The sequence below is a fragment of the Perna viridis genome, chromosome 10 (genome assembly GCF_037379345.1).
Source record: "Perna viridis isolate PV_CMFRI_1.1 ecotype Kerala chromosome 10, ASM3737934v1, whole genome shotgun sequence".
Classification (NCBI taxonomy): Eukaryota; Metazoa; Mollusca; class Bivalvia; order Mytilida; family Mytilidae; genus Perna; species Perna viridis.
In genome coordinates this window covers 1162648-1178498 of record NC_142454.1, presented here as the reverse complement: position 1 = coordinate 1178498, position 15851 = coordinate 1162648, and the positions used below count along the sequence as shown (strand labels likewise).

Here is a 15851-nt window from a genome sequence, read left to right as displayed (position 1 = left end):
TTACTAAATATATACCCTACATTCCATGTCGAGGAATGACAAAATCCACGATTGGCTTAGTGAGAACAAAACATTTAGATCAAAATCTAAAAAGAAACTTCACATTCAATTCCATTCACTGATGTAGGAGATGCTACAGGTAAGAAATGGGTACCCAATATTCATAAGGGACAAAGTCCATGCCTTGCTATGGAAACACCCTAAAAGCATGGAGATCAAAGCATACATTTTCAATATTACATAAATATTCTGTGAAAGTTTTATCATATTCCATTCATTGGCGCTGAAGGAGTGATGGATAATAGAAGGGTACCTGCTACAGAATGAGAGTACAGCCGGAAGGATGGACACAACTTATATCATTTATCCAAAGCTTGCAAGTGGAGAATATAAATACAAGCATGTAGTAACATCATTGACTGGAAACTCATCCCTTAGACGTGGTAACACCATCGACTGGAAACTCATCCCTTAGACATGGTAACACCATTGACTGAAAATTCATCCCTTAGATGTGGTAACACCATCGACTGAAACTCATCCCTTAGATGTGGTAACACCATTGACTGAAAACTCATCCCTTAGATATGGTAACATTATGGGCTGAAAACTCATCCTTTAAATGTTGTATCACCATTGACTGAAAACTCATCCCTTAGATATGGTAACATTATGGACTGAAAACTCATCCTTTAAATGTTGTATCACCATTGACTGAAAACTCATCCCTTAGATGTGATAACATCATGGTAAAATCATGGACTGAAAACTCATCCCTTAGATGTGATAACACCATCGACTGAAAACTCATCCCTTAGATGTGGTAACATCATGGTAAAATCATGGACTGAAAACTCATCCTTTAGATGTGGTAACATCATGGTAAAATCATTGACTGAAAACTCATCACTTAGATGTGGTAACATTATGGACTGAAAACTCATCCTTTAGATGTTGTATCACCATTGACTGAAAACTCATCCCTTAGATGTGGTAACATCATGGTAAAATCATGGACTGAAAACTCATCCTTTAGATGTGGTAACATCATGGTAACATCATAGACTGAAAACTCATCCTTTTGATGTAGTATTCATTTGCCAATTTATTATCTCTGATTGTGGAAAATCCACACAGTATAAAACTACTGGTTATTTAAAATGAATGCAATAACATACCAAATCAGTTCTAAAAGGTAACGATGAAGTAGCAAAATGTATGTTGAAGTTAATCTACAGTTGTTTGATTATTTTTTGAAGTCTCAATGAGTTTTGTTTCTTCAAATAAAATTGAAAGCATATTAATTTTCTATAGTTTTATTTGTCATAATTCCTTCAATCAGAAACTATATAAGATCAGCATTATGTTCCTGACAGAAATTATAGCAGTATAAATGTATAGACATAAACTTTCTTCACAATAGTATTATCACAGATCTTGTCTTATTTACAATGAGTAACAAAATAACAGATTAAGATAGAACATGAATTTCAGGACATTGAGAAAAATATATATCTTAGTCTTCAAGACAACAAGATAATATTAATAAAATCAGCAGTTAGGATTATTGGCAACCATGAGTAAATAATCATGATATTGAAGGTAGAAAAACATATTTAGAAATGGACGGAATCTGAGAGAAATATTTCTAGCAATATGAATAAAAATAATGCCTGTTCTTTGTGAACTAATTCTAATATCTTCTTTTAAAAAGTAATAATGAAAAAAATATACATCATTGATTTCAGTTTGTCTGTTAGTGGTGCTTTTACAAAAGAATCAGGTCTAAAAAGATAACTATGCAGAATAATGACAACAACTCAATTTAAGTAGGAAAATATATCATATACCTTGAATTTAAGTTCTTTTGAAATTATTGAAAGCTTTCAACTTTAACAAAAGTCCATTTTAACAGCACTAAAGAACAGAGTTATCAGAATGAACAATTAGACACAGTAGTAGAGTGAACAGCTAAAAAGACAAATCAGTCTTATTTTTTTCACAAAAGTATTAGTGCCTTGACTGTAAAACTTATAAATATGCATTAAACAAACTCATGACAAATATATGCAGATGACAAAGATGATAAGACAGTAACAGAACGAACCACATAAAACACATGGATAATTCAATATTTTTACTTTCTTATTTCATAACATTATTTGTGGCTATATATATAGTACAGTGGTACCTATCTAAACCTCTCAAGTTCCCTGCCAGAATTAGACGTAAGAAATTATAAACCTAAGTACTGGAACCAAAGAGGTACTTTTGGTTTAGCAAAGTGCCACAGTAGTATAATAATATTGTGTAAAATTCATCTCTTAACAGCAGCAAACTAACTGAACAGCAATTGTAATTCATATGAAATACAAAAATATGTCCATAAATATGAATGATGTAGCAATTATGATGGTCTTAGAAGTTTTTATGTTCACATGAGACTCCTTTTATTTTCCATTATAATGTTACCAATTAAGATAAATCCTGAAGTTATTTTAGCTTTGGTCAGTTACAGTGGAAGTATCATCAGTAAGTTCAGTTTTAGTTTGACTTTGCTCGACCTTTTCTTCCTCTCGTTGAGGTTGTGTTTCCTCGCTATTTTCCTCCTCCTTTTCCACTGGAGCCACGGGAGGAGGGGGTGTTGGCTCTCGGGGTTTTGGTTCTTCTTTTTCTACAATAAATTGCACAAGATAATTATTATCATTGGTTAAAGTACATTTGATATGAACTCATTAAGACCTCAATAGTAACTATGGCTCTATTGGATAACACATATTAGTTCTCCTTTGAATTTATCAGAATCTTTATAAAATATAAAAAGCATTTACAGACTTTAAACTTTGAAAGCTGACAGCTTCAAGCACAAATCTACAATGCACATTTTACTTGGAATAGTCACAGAAGTACACAAATTTCCTAAAATAATGGTATTACACAATATAAATACCAAATTACTATGCAACAAAAAAAAATATATTTTTTTTTTATTTTTTCAACTGATAATAACTTCATTACTTCGTATTAATTAGTATGTATTCAATAGAAAATACTACCAGTTTTAAATAAGTATAGACAAAATAGAAATGAATTGTATTCTGTGTCATTTAGCTAAATAAAATCTTGAAAATAATAAAAGGTAATTTTCTTCATAGTTAATTGACCCTCCTATAGTTTACAGTTTATCAATATTTTCACCAATTTATATACAGAGTAGTTCAACTTGACAAAGTTATATCACAACCTTTACAGTTAAACTCAAATCACAAAAAAATAAATCGAAGCTACAATAAAATACTCCAAGCAGCTTGATATGACTGAAGATGTAACAGAGATATCTTGGCCAAGTATGGACACAACATTCAACAATTTGATATAACTTTGATCCTGAATTGTGCTTAAATGTTGAACACAGCAAAGGTTTATGACTGAGATCAGTCAAAGAACTAAACAAGAGGCTCCCAGGAGCCGGAATCACTCACCTGGTTAAAGTTTTCTTTTAGGGGCAATAAATTTAACAAGGAGTTGTCCAACAATTTTGACTCAAGAAGACTTTGGTAGGACTAATCATAAGGACCATTTCAGCAATTGGTAGTTTCTTTCTATCTATTATAGTTTTCAAGATATTGGATGAAAACTGTAAAAAATTCCAACTTTCAAGGGCAATAACTATTACAAAGAGTCACTTGACAACTTTGATCCCTGAAGACTTCTGAAGGCCCTATAATAAGGATCATTTCAGTATTTGAAAGAGTTTGGCTAAACTTTACAGTTTTGGAGACATATGTGATAAACTACTGTCTGACCCCTGTGTTCTATTTAAAGTAATAGTGGCCATGTTTTTCAAAGGATCAAAAATCCCCACAACATTTTTTTTACCCTAACAAACATTCATACCAAGTTTGGTTCCAATTAGTCAAGTAGTATCAGAGGAGAAGAGTTTTGAGAAATTGTTGACGACAGACGACAACGGCAGATGCCAAGTGATGGCAATAGCTAACATGGCTTTGGCCAGGTGAGCTAAAAAAAAACAACATTTTTTTATATGGTTCATAACTTAAAATTTAAATATTGGTTTGATTAAGCTTATCAGAGAATCTCAATAACCCATTTAATATTAAAGTTAAAATTATAATTTGAACATTTTGGCACAACCTGAAAAAACAGTCCAAAACTCCTATATCTATATATATGGTTAGATTCACTTTATCAAAGAAATCCTAAAAATCCAATCCTAATCTTCCCTTTACACTCAGTTTATGTATAAAAACCAAATGTCTACTAAGAACAATAATGTTAATGAATTGTAGGATTTCCCTGTCATACAAAACAATTTTTAAACAAGACAATATGTTAAAACATATTAATAGACATAACAAATTGCACTAAATTTTAATCTTATTAAGATACATGTATTTATAAAAGGAAATAATCAACTTTAACAGAAAGTCCAATACAAAGTAATAAGCCTGTTACAAACAGTCATAAAATCAAATAATCCCTGAAAATAATTCAGCATCAAAACAATGTCTTTATTAATTAGAACACATGCCATTCTTGTTCTTACCTCTTTTCCCATTCAGGGACTGAGAAAGACAATCAACAGGAGTTATATCAATAGAAACAATTCAAAACAATATTTCCTTCTAAGATTTTGTTAACTGACTTATCTAAGCAAATTGACTTATCTAATTGCTTAATAAAATATGAAAACAAATTCTTTTGTAATTTTGTGAGAACACTAAAATAATCTTTCAGGAAATTTTGAATTTTTTTGTAGGATTGATTTTACTCATTTCAATCAATTTTATGTTTCAAATATATAAAATTTACTGGTAAGATATTGAGAAAAAAGAACTGTAAAAGCAAAGGCCTGAAAACACAGTTTTTTTTTTATTGACCTCCCTATACAGAGATGATCATAATGAATTTAAAAAAAAAAATGTACTCATTCATCTGAACAAGCATCATAATATGTAGACATACTAGGTTCTGGGAAGGGTTTCTCAAATTCATCAGCACGAGCATTCTTCCACTCGATAAGTCTTTCTAAAGCAGGGCGAGTTCCCATAACCATGTGACTGTCGATACCTTTCATCATTTTATGAGCCATAGCGATACCAAATTGTACTCTATTTGTATTAATGGCTTCTTTATCACCCATGGACCGTGATAGGTTGTATGATTTACTGAAGTACTCTGTAGCTTCTGGGTATCTCCCCTGTAACAGATAGATTGCAGTTTTATATTCCATTCTTTACCTGGAAATGCTTTTTTCAAAGAAAACTTTAAGAAAATATTAAATATTATCCTATTACATAGGGTATTTAAGTCTCGTCACATGACTCTGTTGTTTCATGAGAATGGGATCTCGTCGACCATTCAAATGCATGCAGATTCGTCATTAACATAGCACTGGATTCAATAATAAAAACAAAATATCTTTTTGTGGGAAAATACTAATAAAAAATGAAACATATCTAGTTCTACAGGATAAGAATGTTAGGAAAAGCATAAAATAGAAGATTTTGCATTGTGATGCAGCATTTCGATTCCTGGAAGTAAACAAAAAAATGCAGATCGGTCATAGGATTTCAATATGTTCTCATCGGAAACTGAAACTAGAACAAGACTTACAAACCCTATTGTGGAAAATCTTTTTTTATCATATAGGTGGATACTAAATAATTCTTGCATTAATTTCTGAATTCTTTATACAAAAACTAGTATGAAAAAATTAGGTTTTATAGAAAAACCACAAAGAGAGACCATAACTTATAACATTTAAAACTAACATCAAACTGTACAAGGTGGTTTTCAAAACTGTGTTTTATGGCTAAAAAAGAATGACATTATATGGTATGACATATAGTGGCAATGACTTAAACAGCATAATATAGCCATGAGACTAGTTTATTACATCCACACTGATTTTACCAATAAAGTTTGTTTACAGAGAGTAATTTTCAGCTCAGGGAAATTTATAAATGTTTCAACAAATCTAACTACAGGTAAATTCGCCCCAAAATTAAATTGTCCCAGAACTAGATCCTATAAAAACATTTACCAGTTTAACACATTAAAAAAAAATAATTCCCATATGTCAGGATAGAATTATAAGGATTAAACAGCTATTATTGCTCATTCATGCATGTATGAACAGATCTCTCCACTCCCAAACATTACATGAATGGCCTTTGGCTGCTCATTGAGTTTGGAAGCTCCAAGATCCTTTCATACATGCATGAACAACCGAAAATAGCTGTTTAATCCTATAGTATCAGCCTCCATTATTTTAATACAACCAAATATGTTTAAAGAACTTAATAACAACAATACTGGAACATACATGTACTGTAATAAATTCTTGGACTTTTTATTAATGACTTTGGAGTTTATATTAATGAGTACTTGGACAACTTTAGAAAATAAGAACTTCTCCACACAATGTTTAACTCCCAACAAATACTGTGACAATACCACATCTGACATGTGACAGTGTTTAATTTCTAATAATGCATACTGACATTGTTTTCTTTTTGTTAATGTCACACACCTGTTATTCCATACAACTGTACAAAATGTAATGATTATTCATGAATCTCTCTAAAATAAGAAATAAACAGAGTATTTGATTACTGTAAATTGTAATTGCTTTTAGTCTAAAATCTGTATCATTAGATCTTTATGCCTAATTAGTTTTTTTTACCTACCAGTGAGTTAAAGATGTTGCCTAGATTCTGGCAAGCCCTGCTGAGGGCAACTTCCTCACCACTTTTCTCTGCCACCTCTACAAATCTTTTTAGATAGCTTATACTATCTTCTACTTTTCCTTGTCTGAAAAAAAAAATATTTAAAAAATTAAAATGAAACATATGGGTTATAGCGCTGTAATACAAAAATGGATTCTAGAATCTAAATGAAAACACTAACAAGATATAAATCGCTTGAATGATGTATTAACATAAGACTTTAAAGCATTTTAAATCTGACTACTTCAGTTTTCTACAATTTTAAGAAACAAATAAATATCATTTAACATTTTTGGTTACATATTTGATACTGGAACCTGCTTTCTATAAATCAGTAAAAGAGTCCCAAAATAATCAATATGTAAATATTAAAAGATTCCTAAGCCCATATATAATCATCTACACGATTTTGTATGCAAACTGTTTTTGTTGTTGTTTTTTTAATAAATTCTGAATCTTAAGTGAAGAGCATTCAATTAAATAGTTATAAAGTAAAACCTTACCACACAATAAAAGAAGATAAGAACTTTCAATCCTTTCATAAATAGAAATCAAAGAAAGTTTTTTTTGCATTTAACAGAAACAGAAAAAGATAAACTTTTAACTCTATATAAAAATTCAATGGCTTAAACTGATTGTTCAAATGCTTTCAAATGAGTTTAAGGGGTACAAATATGGTATAAAACAAATAACCCAACAGATAAAATGTACTGTACAATATGTTCCCATTATAAATGACTTAAAATGTACAGTACAATATGTTCCCATTTTAAATGTACTGTACAATATGTTCCCATTTTAAATGTACTGTACAATATGTTCCTATTAAAAAAAGTAGGTAAATAATATATGACTTCTAAACTTGAAAAAAAAAACCCAAGGGTCATTATGACCCCCTGTTGGGAGCAAAAAAGATTTTAAAACTGTTAGTTAAAAATTTGTTAAGCACTATTGGCGTCCAAAAATCTCCCTAAAAAAAAATCTGACATTGGACATTTGACTTAACAATTTCACACAATTGATACATGAGAACTATTACCTACTGTACAATATTTTAATTGGTTTTAAGAATTTTAAATCATAGAACAATTAACAGAAACTAAACATTCAAAATTAAATAATTATCAGATAACACAATGATTAACAACTTGACATACTCCTGAACTTGACACAGATCATCTTCCTTCTCCTTCTCTTTATTAATACTAATTAGAAAATATATCTTTAGAAAAACACCTTAAATAAAGCACAAATCAAGACACACACAAATTCTCAAAATTCCACGTGCACTAAACCTGCTCGGAAAACTTTCTGCAAAATATCATACTGAAATTTACTCAGGTATTTCAATAAAAAAAGCCAATAATGTTTAGTTTGAACTGACCAATACAGGAACCCTACTGGAATGTATATGAAAGTATTTCTATCGAAATAGCCACTGTATTTTTAGCTTGAACTAACAAACAAAGGAAATTATGAATTTTAAACAAAATTAAATCTGAAGCACAAACATATTTCAAGTCCATCCATCCAAACCTGCAACACAAATATATATAATACATATATTAAACAATATGATTTCCAAGGGAGATAACTCTCACAAAATTAATAAGGTCTCATTAACCACTAACATTTTCATTACTTTGCACGTTAAACAAGTAATTTTCAAAGTTTCAATGTGAATTCCCAAGACAAATGACATCTTAAAATTGCATACCATTGCAAAACTTGGAAAAGAAGGCTTTCAAAATCATTATGCTAATGGTACAATGATCGTAGAAATTCTTTACAAAATTTACTTCAATAAATAATACTGAAAATCCACATTTTTACAATTTCTGCTAACTGACAGCATGGAGGCTATTTACTCACACATGTAAACAGTGTTCATACACTTCTGTAGTAAATCACAAATATGATTTTAAAGTACATATGATCAGGTTATATTAGCTACTTTTGATCAAAATACACACAAATAATGCACTTACAATGCATATATACATGTAGATCTAGGTTAACTGTGTTTTGATACTACATAGGGGTTGGCCATTTGACCCGGAAGTGGTTAGTGAGACCTAAGCCATTGTTGGTTTTGGAACTTCTTCAAGAGATCCATGGTAGCAAACTTATTGTATAAATTTTATCCAATATCTTTTGAGAAATGTAGGTATGATAGACCTTACAATGTGTGATGGAGTGACACACAATTGCATGCCCAGCAGTTTTAAGTCCCAGCCCCACTTTGCAAAAGGGGGGAAACTGAGTTCATGAACTCACCTTAAACTTGTTTATAAACATATTTGTGTAATATGACAAACATCAAATCATGTCAAAATCCTGTATTCAAATTCAAGAAAATCTAATTGAATGTATCAGAAGAAGGTCACAAAGACTAGATGTTATACTAGAACAAAATACTTACAGAGACAAGTAAGTAAAAAATCTAGAGACACATATTCATAGCTCTAGTAGAATAAAGAATCACCTTTACATATTGACAGAACTTACTTAGCATAAGCTTTGGCAATAGCATCACAGGCTTTCCCAATACCTTCACTATCACTCTGGGCAGTACAGATTTCTAAATATTTGTTTAAATGCTGAAATATACATAACAGTAATGTAAACAACTCTCTGTTTTTTTTTTTGTGTAATACTTTTAAAATATTCAGCATATTATTTTGAAAAATGTAATAAATAGCAAACTTTTTCATGGTGTTAAAAATGGAAGGTTTAACAGAAATTTTTATTTCAATATAAAAGAATGATACATTGTACCGGGTACAGTTATGTCATTGCATACAATATTGTACTTCACATCCTAGTACAAAACTAGAACATCCTGATCATTATATACTTCTATGTACTATGTCTTTAAACCATTTTAGAATATACATTCAATTTCTGTAAAAAGTGATACATTCTGAGAATAAATACCAATAAAGCAGTTTCTCCATCTCCATTCTGTTCATAAGCCTGTCCCAATCTGTAAGAAGCTACTCCTTGTAACTCACGGTTATTACCTATACAAGAATAAGAAACTTTTTTAAAGAATTATGGAATGAAAACTTCTCAAAATAGTTTAGGATTAATTGAATCTAAACTATTCTAATTGGTCCATTGTTTAAGATAAGAATTTTATATTAGTTAATTGAGAAACAGGTTGAAAACTGTCTAGCTGAATTCATTTTCTTCACATCAATTAAAAAATCAATAAATCAGAACAAAACTAGTACCTGAATTGTAACTTGTCATGATAAAGTTACAAAATATCAAATTCAAATCAACAAACCTAAAATCCCCTTCAGTAGGGGACTAATAATGCTTTAGTAGGTGTCTAATAGAAATGCTCCCAAGTAGTAAATCTACATTTGTAATAAAGCTTACTTTTCTATGAAATGCCTAAAATTTCCATTTTTCTTTATAATTCTGGTTGAAACAAATCTCCAAACCAGTAAATCACATTAATCATTAATAAAAAATCAACCAAACAATATTGTGTTAATTAGCTTTGTCTTATCATATTTGTGTATACAGGTAATCTTTAATATGTAGCCATAAAACTAATATCTCTATACATGTGATTATTGTAAAAACTTTATGAATGCCCTGACTCTCTCTAGCTAATTTGTGATTATTGTAAAAACTTCAACAATGCCCTTACTGTCTGTAGCCAATTTGTGATTATCATAAAAATTTCAACAATGCCCTTACTCTCTGTAGCTAATTTCAAAGCTTTAATCAAATATTCTAATGATAATTCTGGATCCTCCTCCTCTAGCTTTGAAGCTATAGATGAATAAATTCTCCACAGATTGTGACATGCATCAGTGTGAAATGTCAGACCATCAGCCTGTATCCATTCTTTATGATCTACAGACAGTCTGTAATACTGCTCAAAATGTTCTGCTGCTGTTAATGTGTCACCTGTAAAGGGGAAGTAATATAAGTCTTCATTTTAAATTATAACAGTTTGATAATACGGTAAATCTATAATTACATCCATGTTGTGTTTAAAATTCAAGTTTGTTTTGGTTTCTTCTTATGTCATTTTTTGCTCTTGAATTCAAAAAATGTTATTTTTGAAAAAAAATATAACTCACTTTTCTAAAAAATGTATGGTAATTAATAACTATCCCAGGATCCAATTAAATTAACCTCCTCTACATTTAAGGTGTATGAGATATTGTTCCAATCTTCATTCTTCACAATGATTTATTTTTAATTACACAATTATATATAACTATATTAAATCTCACCTTGTTCCTCAAGAGCTAATCCAACATTAAGGTAGCCTTGAGCCTGTGTTTTTCCATTGTCACCTTTCACTAAAGCACTAGTTTGTAAACATGTAGTAAAAAAATGATCTGCTAACCATTTGTCTCCCCCTGATTGGAAATATCTGGCAAGTTCATAACGATTTCTGTACACTTCAGCAAAATCACCTATATCATAGATAACACCTTTCATTCTTATCAGATTCTATTTTAAATAGATAAAAATATCAGAACAAAGAATGTACTTATGGAAGATGTATATGTCCATGATTCTATAAATGTTCTATTCTTCGATGTAATATGTTACATATATTTAACAATACTCTATACACTGCCTACTGTATACAAATATCAGCAATGAGGTCCATTACACTGTCACAGCTACACTGTGTATAAATTGTGATGTTTAATTTAAACTGGAATACCATTTCTTATAGAACATTTTATGTTCATTTTCCAGCATGAGACTAATTTCATTTATTTCTATTCAAATTAACTTCTTTGTATCACTTCTGGAAGGAAGAAGACACTTCTAATTTGGACAAATAACAGGAGGAAGTTGTATGTTCTTCACAAAACACTAGCCATGACCTTTTAATACAGAAAATTAAACAACCTCCCATTAGGAAGTAAACCTTTTAACAGAAATTTCAAAATCTCCCATGTAAGTTTCAAGGTTTACCACATGTAAGTAAATATGATTTACCTTTCCTCTCTGCTTCCTCGGCTTTACATAAATGTTGTTTTAACATATCTAACTTATCATGTTGGTCCTTTAGCAGGATCATTGTCCACATTAAAGATTCAGGACCCTGTCTCTGTCTCTCTTCTTCTTGTTGTTTAATGAGTGCAAAAAGTTCACTGAATGATTTGTGATATCCATCTTGTAACATATCAAGACATAAATTATGTTTGTAGGAATTCCTGTACCTGTCAAAAAAAAGATTTGACATGGTTGTACATGTATTAAATTCCCTACTTGTATTAAAATGGTAACTTTGGTAAAATTTGGGCAACTTTTGAAATAATATTTTTGAACTTCTGATAAATTCATAGTAAACTCCAATACACCTATATGTATGTAATTGTACAATAGCTGGTTATGTGGCTGTTACCTCATTGATATTTCATCATTTTTTTGTTATACATAGTACAAAAGCTCATCATTAATACTTATTTTGCCATAACAGAAAGACAATTCTTTTTAACATTACAATTTTCTATAACAGATTACCCTGTCAGATCAATGCATGTGAATTGGTCATACTCTGCAAGTGATCACATCTTGACCATATAAATTTCTTATAGCATTTATTGTTTACTACATACATTTTTTGTATTAAAATTTGAGCTAATTTCTCAAACACTCTAGCTATGATATTACAATGTACCTTGTTGTCTGGCTCTTTGAAAGATCTGGTTGTTGCTGTCTCAATTTTTCTTGCTTAAGCAGGAGTTCCCGGTCAGCTTTCCCTGGGACTTTAATTGGCTGTAATCTGCCACTAGGTGGCCCTCTTGGGGGTGTTGGCATGAACACATTTCTGGTTGCACTGCCATTCTGACCTTTGCTGTGGATGGGCGGTAAAGTTGCCGCCATATTTCAATTTTTTTGCCTATAAATAAATTGAGCAGATGAAAATAAAAATATTTAAAAAAGACATTTTCTACTAACTGGAAAAGGCACTACCCTACCTTGACGGACACTTACTAGTAAAATTGTTCTCTGGGCTATTATAAAAAAATGCTTGATATTCAGCAACTTACCCAGTAAAACAAAAGGATTATCTTTTTGCAATGTTGGTATCTCTGCATTCATTTACAAATAAAACAGGGAAGGGGCATCAACAATGTCCTATTGAAACATGAAGGGTTCAAAATGGTTTTGTGAAAATGGGTTCAGTTAGTAAAAGATTGCTTTAATTTTTAACATACATGTAGATGCACATGTACAGCATGTGTTGTTGGAAGTCGCTGATATTCTCTTTGGTCAAGACAGTAGAGATATTATTTAAGTACTAGTCCATATAAACTTCTGACACTGCCTGTGATAGAAACAATTCATCTTGGTATAGGAAGGCCACCAAACAAAAGATGCTTTTTTAGTCTATATTTGCTATATTTTTACAAAATGATAGGCCTTAATAGACCTACATGTATGTTTGAGAAACCACACATTCATTTGCCACTAATATCAACCAAAACAATAACTCTTGCAATAAGTGCCAATTTTGTACACAATCTAAATAATTTATTATCTCAATAGCGCAACAACTGAATGACTCAGACTGGTTCTGTGATCTGTAAATCTTTCCGAATTAGAAATAAAAATAGGTGGGGTGGGTTTTTGGCAGGCATGAATCACCTGCTGTCTGCTTTTAATACTCTCCAGAAGGAAGCATAAATGGTTGTATTATAATCTAAGTCCACTCCATATGTATATGTCTAGAAATTCAATTATTATCAATATCTGGTAAGCCCCTTCATTCAGAAACTTAAAAATGGCATCACGACAGCACTATTTTCGTATACTATGTTACACGCAAAGGAGAACCAAATCAGTATTGAACAAAATTTGCTAGCTTCAATGAATGAATAAAAACTGAATCATAGCTTTTTCCAAGAAAGAGTTGCCAAAACAGTAAAAAATGAGCAGATGGCACCCAAATGTCTACGAGACAAATATCATCAGTTTTATGGATGCACAAAGACATTTCACACCATTAAAGTCTAAGTGTAGAGCACATACATATATTAAGACAATTTAAAACGTATCTTAAGATGATTTAAACTGCATTGTTTCAGGTTCAACCTGTCTCATATTAAAACTGTAGTTAGCAATATAATAGTAAAATGTTATCTAAATTCAATAGCTCCATTCCAACCATCCCTCATAGGCATCCCTTGTGTATGTCACCAAAATATTATTCCTAAATGAAAACTGTTGCATAATAGCTCATTTCTGAGAGCAAAATATCAGTAATTTGTGCAATATTTTTTCTTAAATTTTGGGCATGAATTTGCTTTGTTTTACAGGAGGACAAAAAAATGCTTGGCAAGAAGTACTGGTCAGAGAATAGATCTTGCCATTTGCAATACAGAAGCAATTCTTGCCAATCTGTTTTTTTTTTCACCAAAATTTTATTCCTAAATAAAAATCTTTGCATTAAAGGTCATTTTTGAGAGCAAAACATCAGCAACCTGTTTAAAGTTTTTTTCTGAAATTTTGGGCATCAATTTGTTTCACAGGAGAAGACGAAAAATTGGTTAGCGAGAATTGCTGACAAGAACTGCTCCTTGACCATTAATATTATATAACATGTCACCCAACATAACAATTGAATATCTTGAGACAACATAGCTGCCAACTTTTGAAAATGGCCATGGCGGTTTGAGATAAAGTCCTCAGCCGGCTCAGGTTCAAATTCCTCAAAACGTGTTGTTTTGTGGCATTCTGGCAAAATCTGATGCACCACTCATTTGAATCTTTGGTTGTAATTTGTGGTCAATATCGCTCAGGGAACTTTTGCTTTTGCAGTTCTCATGGGGATATCCCCCACTGCCACTGGCCACAAATAGTGACACTTGCCATGCCTAGACAGGTATGTGATAGGGCCTCTCCAACTTGCTATTTCGACTTTTTGTAGGTTACACCTGCCTCGTGTCATATTCAAACCAAAAACACCAAACCGTAACCGGACAAACCTATCTTAACGGTAATGCGCACCAAGTAACAATGAAATTCTACATCACGATAGCTATCTCCGACTTCATGGGGTTAAACCAACAAATTTCAATCGGGAATTTGTCATACACGTCACAGAAAAGTAGACGATATCGATGGTATAGTTCACAAAACGAGTATTATCTGTGATCAAGTCATTTTGTTTATATTACCTCGAGGGAAAACCAAAATAATGTCACATTTCCTCCATTAAATTTACGTTGCCAAGGAAGAATGCTGTTCCGCAGTGAATATTCAAAATATTAAAATAGATATAACAATATCAAAATTCCATAATGTCGATTGAAAACCATTTAATTTGTGCAATTATTTATTGTAATATTTTTTTTCTACTTTACAATAATCTTCACAAACATCAATATAGCTTTAAATAATTTATGACTACTCGTACCATACAAAACTCGTCCCTTTAACGTATATCCTTCAAGAACACTGGTTATATGACTTTGAAAAATCTGAGCTGCAGTCTTTTTTACCAGGATTTCGGTGTCTCGTCAGATGTGTGGGTGAAATGGATCCGATCTCACAACTCCAACGTGCAAGGGGCATGGCTGGAATTGCCATCTATTACCGAGATAACTTAAGTAAAACTATAGAGGAAAAACCGGATGGTTCTCCAAGGATAGCAACTGTCAAGATAAATGCTACATTTACACCAATAATTCTTATTGGAGTATATTTGCTATTTGCCATGTCGGGGTAAGCCATCTGCTACCTAGAATATGCAGACTCGCTTGATGTGTTAAGAGAAATTATACATAAATACAGGCCAACTTGTGAAATAATAATTGCGGGAGATATGAATGCATCTCTGAATAGAGATTGTCCCACAACAAGGGATAAACTACTGATCCAATTTATGCAAGATGAGCAAATATGTAAATCTGCCAGCGTCAAATGGCATCCAAATGGCAGTAGTAAGACTCAAATTGACTATTTTATTCAAAGTAAACTTGGAATCATTAGTAACTACGAAACACTTGAGAGGGAGCCTCTTAACACGTTACAACACGATCCAGTTTATGGTGACCTAAGGGTGAACCTGGAAATATTTAAACCGGATGATGAAGTAACTATACA

General features: G+C 31.5%; 1 protein-coding gene across 4 annotated transcripts; it reads right to left on the bottom strand.

Moving 5' to 3' along the window:
- Positions 1 to 1300: 1300 nt before the first annotated feature.
- Positions 1301 to 14999, bottom strand: LOC148604080 (tetratricopeptide repeat protein 29-like). 4 transcript variants are annotated; one of them, XM_088548584.1, is made up of 12 exons: positions 14924 to 14999; positions 12421 to 12642; positions 11736 to 11959; positions 11012 to 11197; positions 10467 to 10679; positions 9690 to 9775; positions 9261 to 9352; positions 7910 to 7957; positions 6714 to 6837; positions 4987 to 5221; positions 4568 to 4586; positions 2458 to 2674 (listed from the first exon to the last, which is right to left on the bottom strand). In XM_088548584.1, exons 2-12 carry the CDS (start codon positions 12624 to 12626, stop codon positions 2599 to 2601), a joined length of 1509 nt encoding a protein of 502 aa, XP_088404710.1. In that variant the 5' UTR covers positions 12627 to 12642; positions 14924 to 14999; the 3' UTR covers positions 2458 to 2598. The 4 variants fall into 4 exon arrangements, with proteins under 4 accessions (XP_088404711.1, XP_088404709.1, XP_088404707.1 ...); XM_088548585.1 differs by lacking the exon at positions 7910 to 7957 and having other exon boundaries at positions 1301 to 2674; XM_088548581.1 differs by lacking the exon at positions 4568 to 4586 and having other exon boundaries at positions 2347 to 2674.
- Between the last annotated feature and the right edge of the window lie 852 nt (positions 15000 to 15851).

Excerpts from the sequence above, each read along its gene's own strand:
- LOC148604080 (XM_088548581.1), bottom strand. The coding sequence starts at position 12,626 with ATGGCGGCAACTTTACCGCCCATCCACAGCAAAGGTCAGAATGGCAGT. Across the intron at positions 11,198-11,735 it reads CGAGGAAGCAGAGAGGAAAG|GTGATTTTGCTGAAGTGTAC; the intron begins GTAAATCATATT and ends TCTATGATATAG. Across the intron at positions 10,680-11,011 it reads ATTAGCTCTTGAGGAACAAG|GTGACACATTAACAGCAGCA; the intron begins GTGAGATTTAAT and ends TCCCCTTTACAG.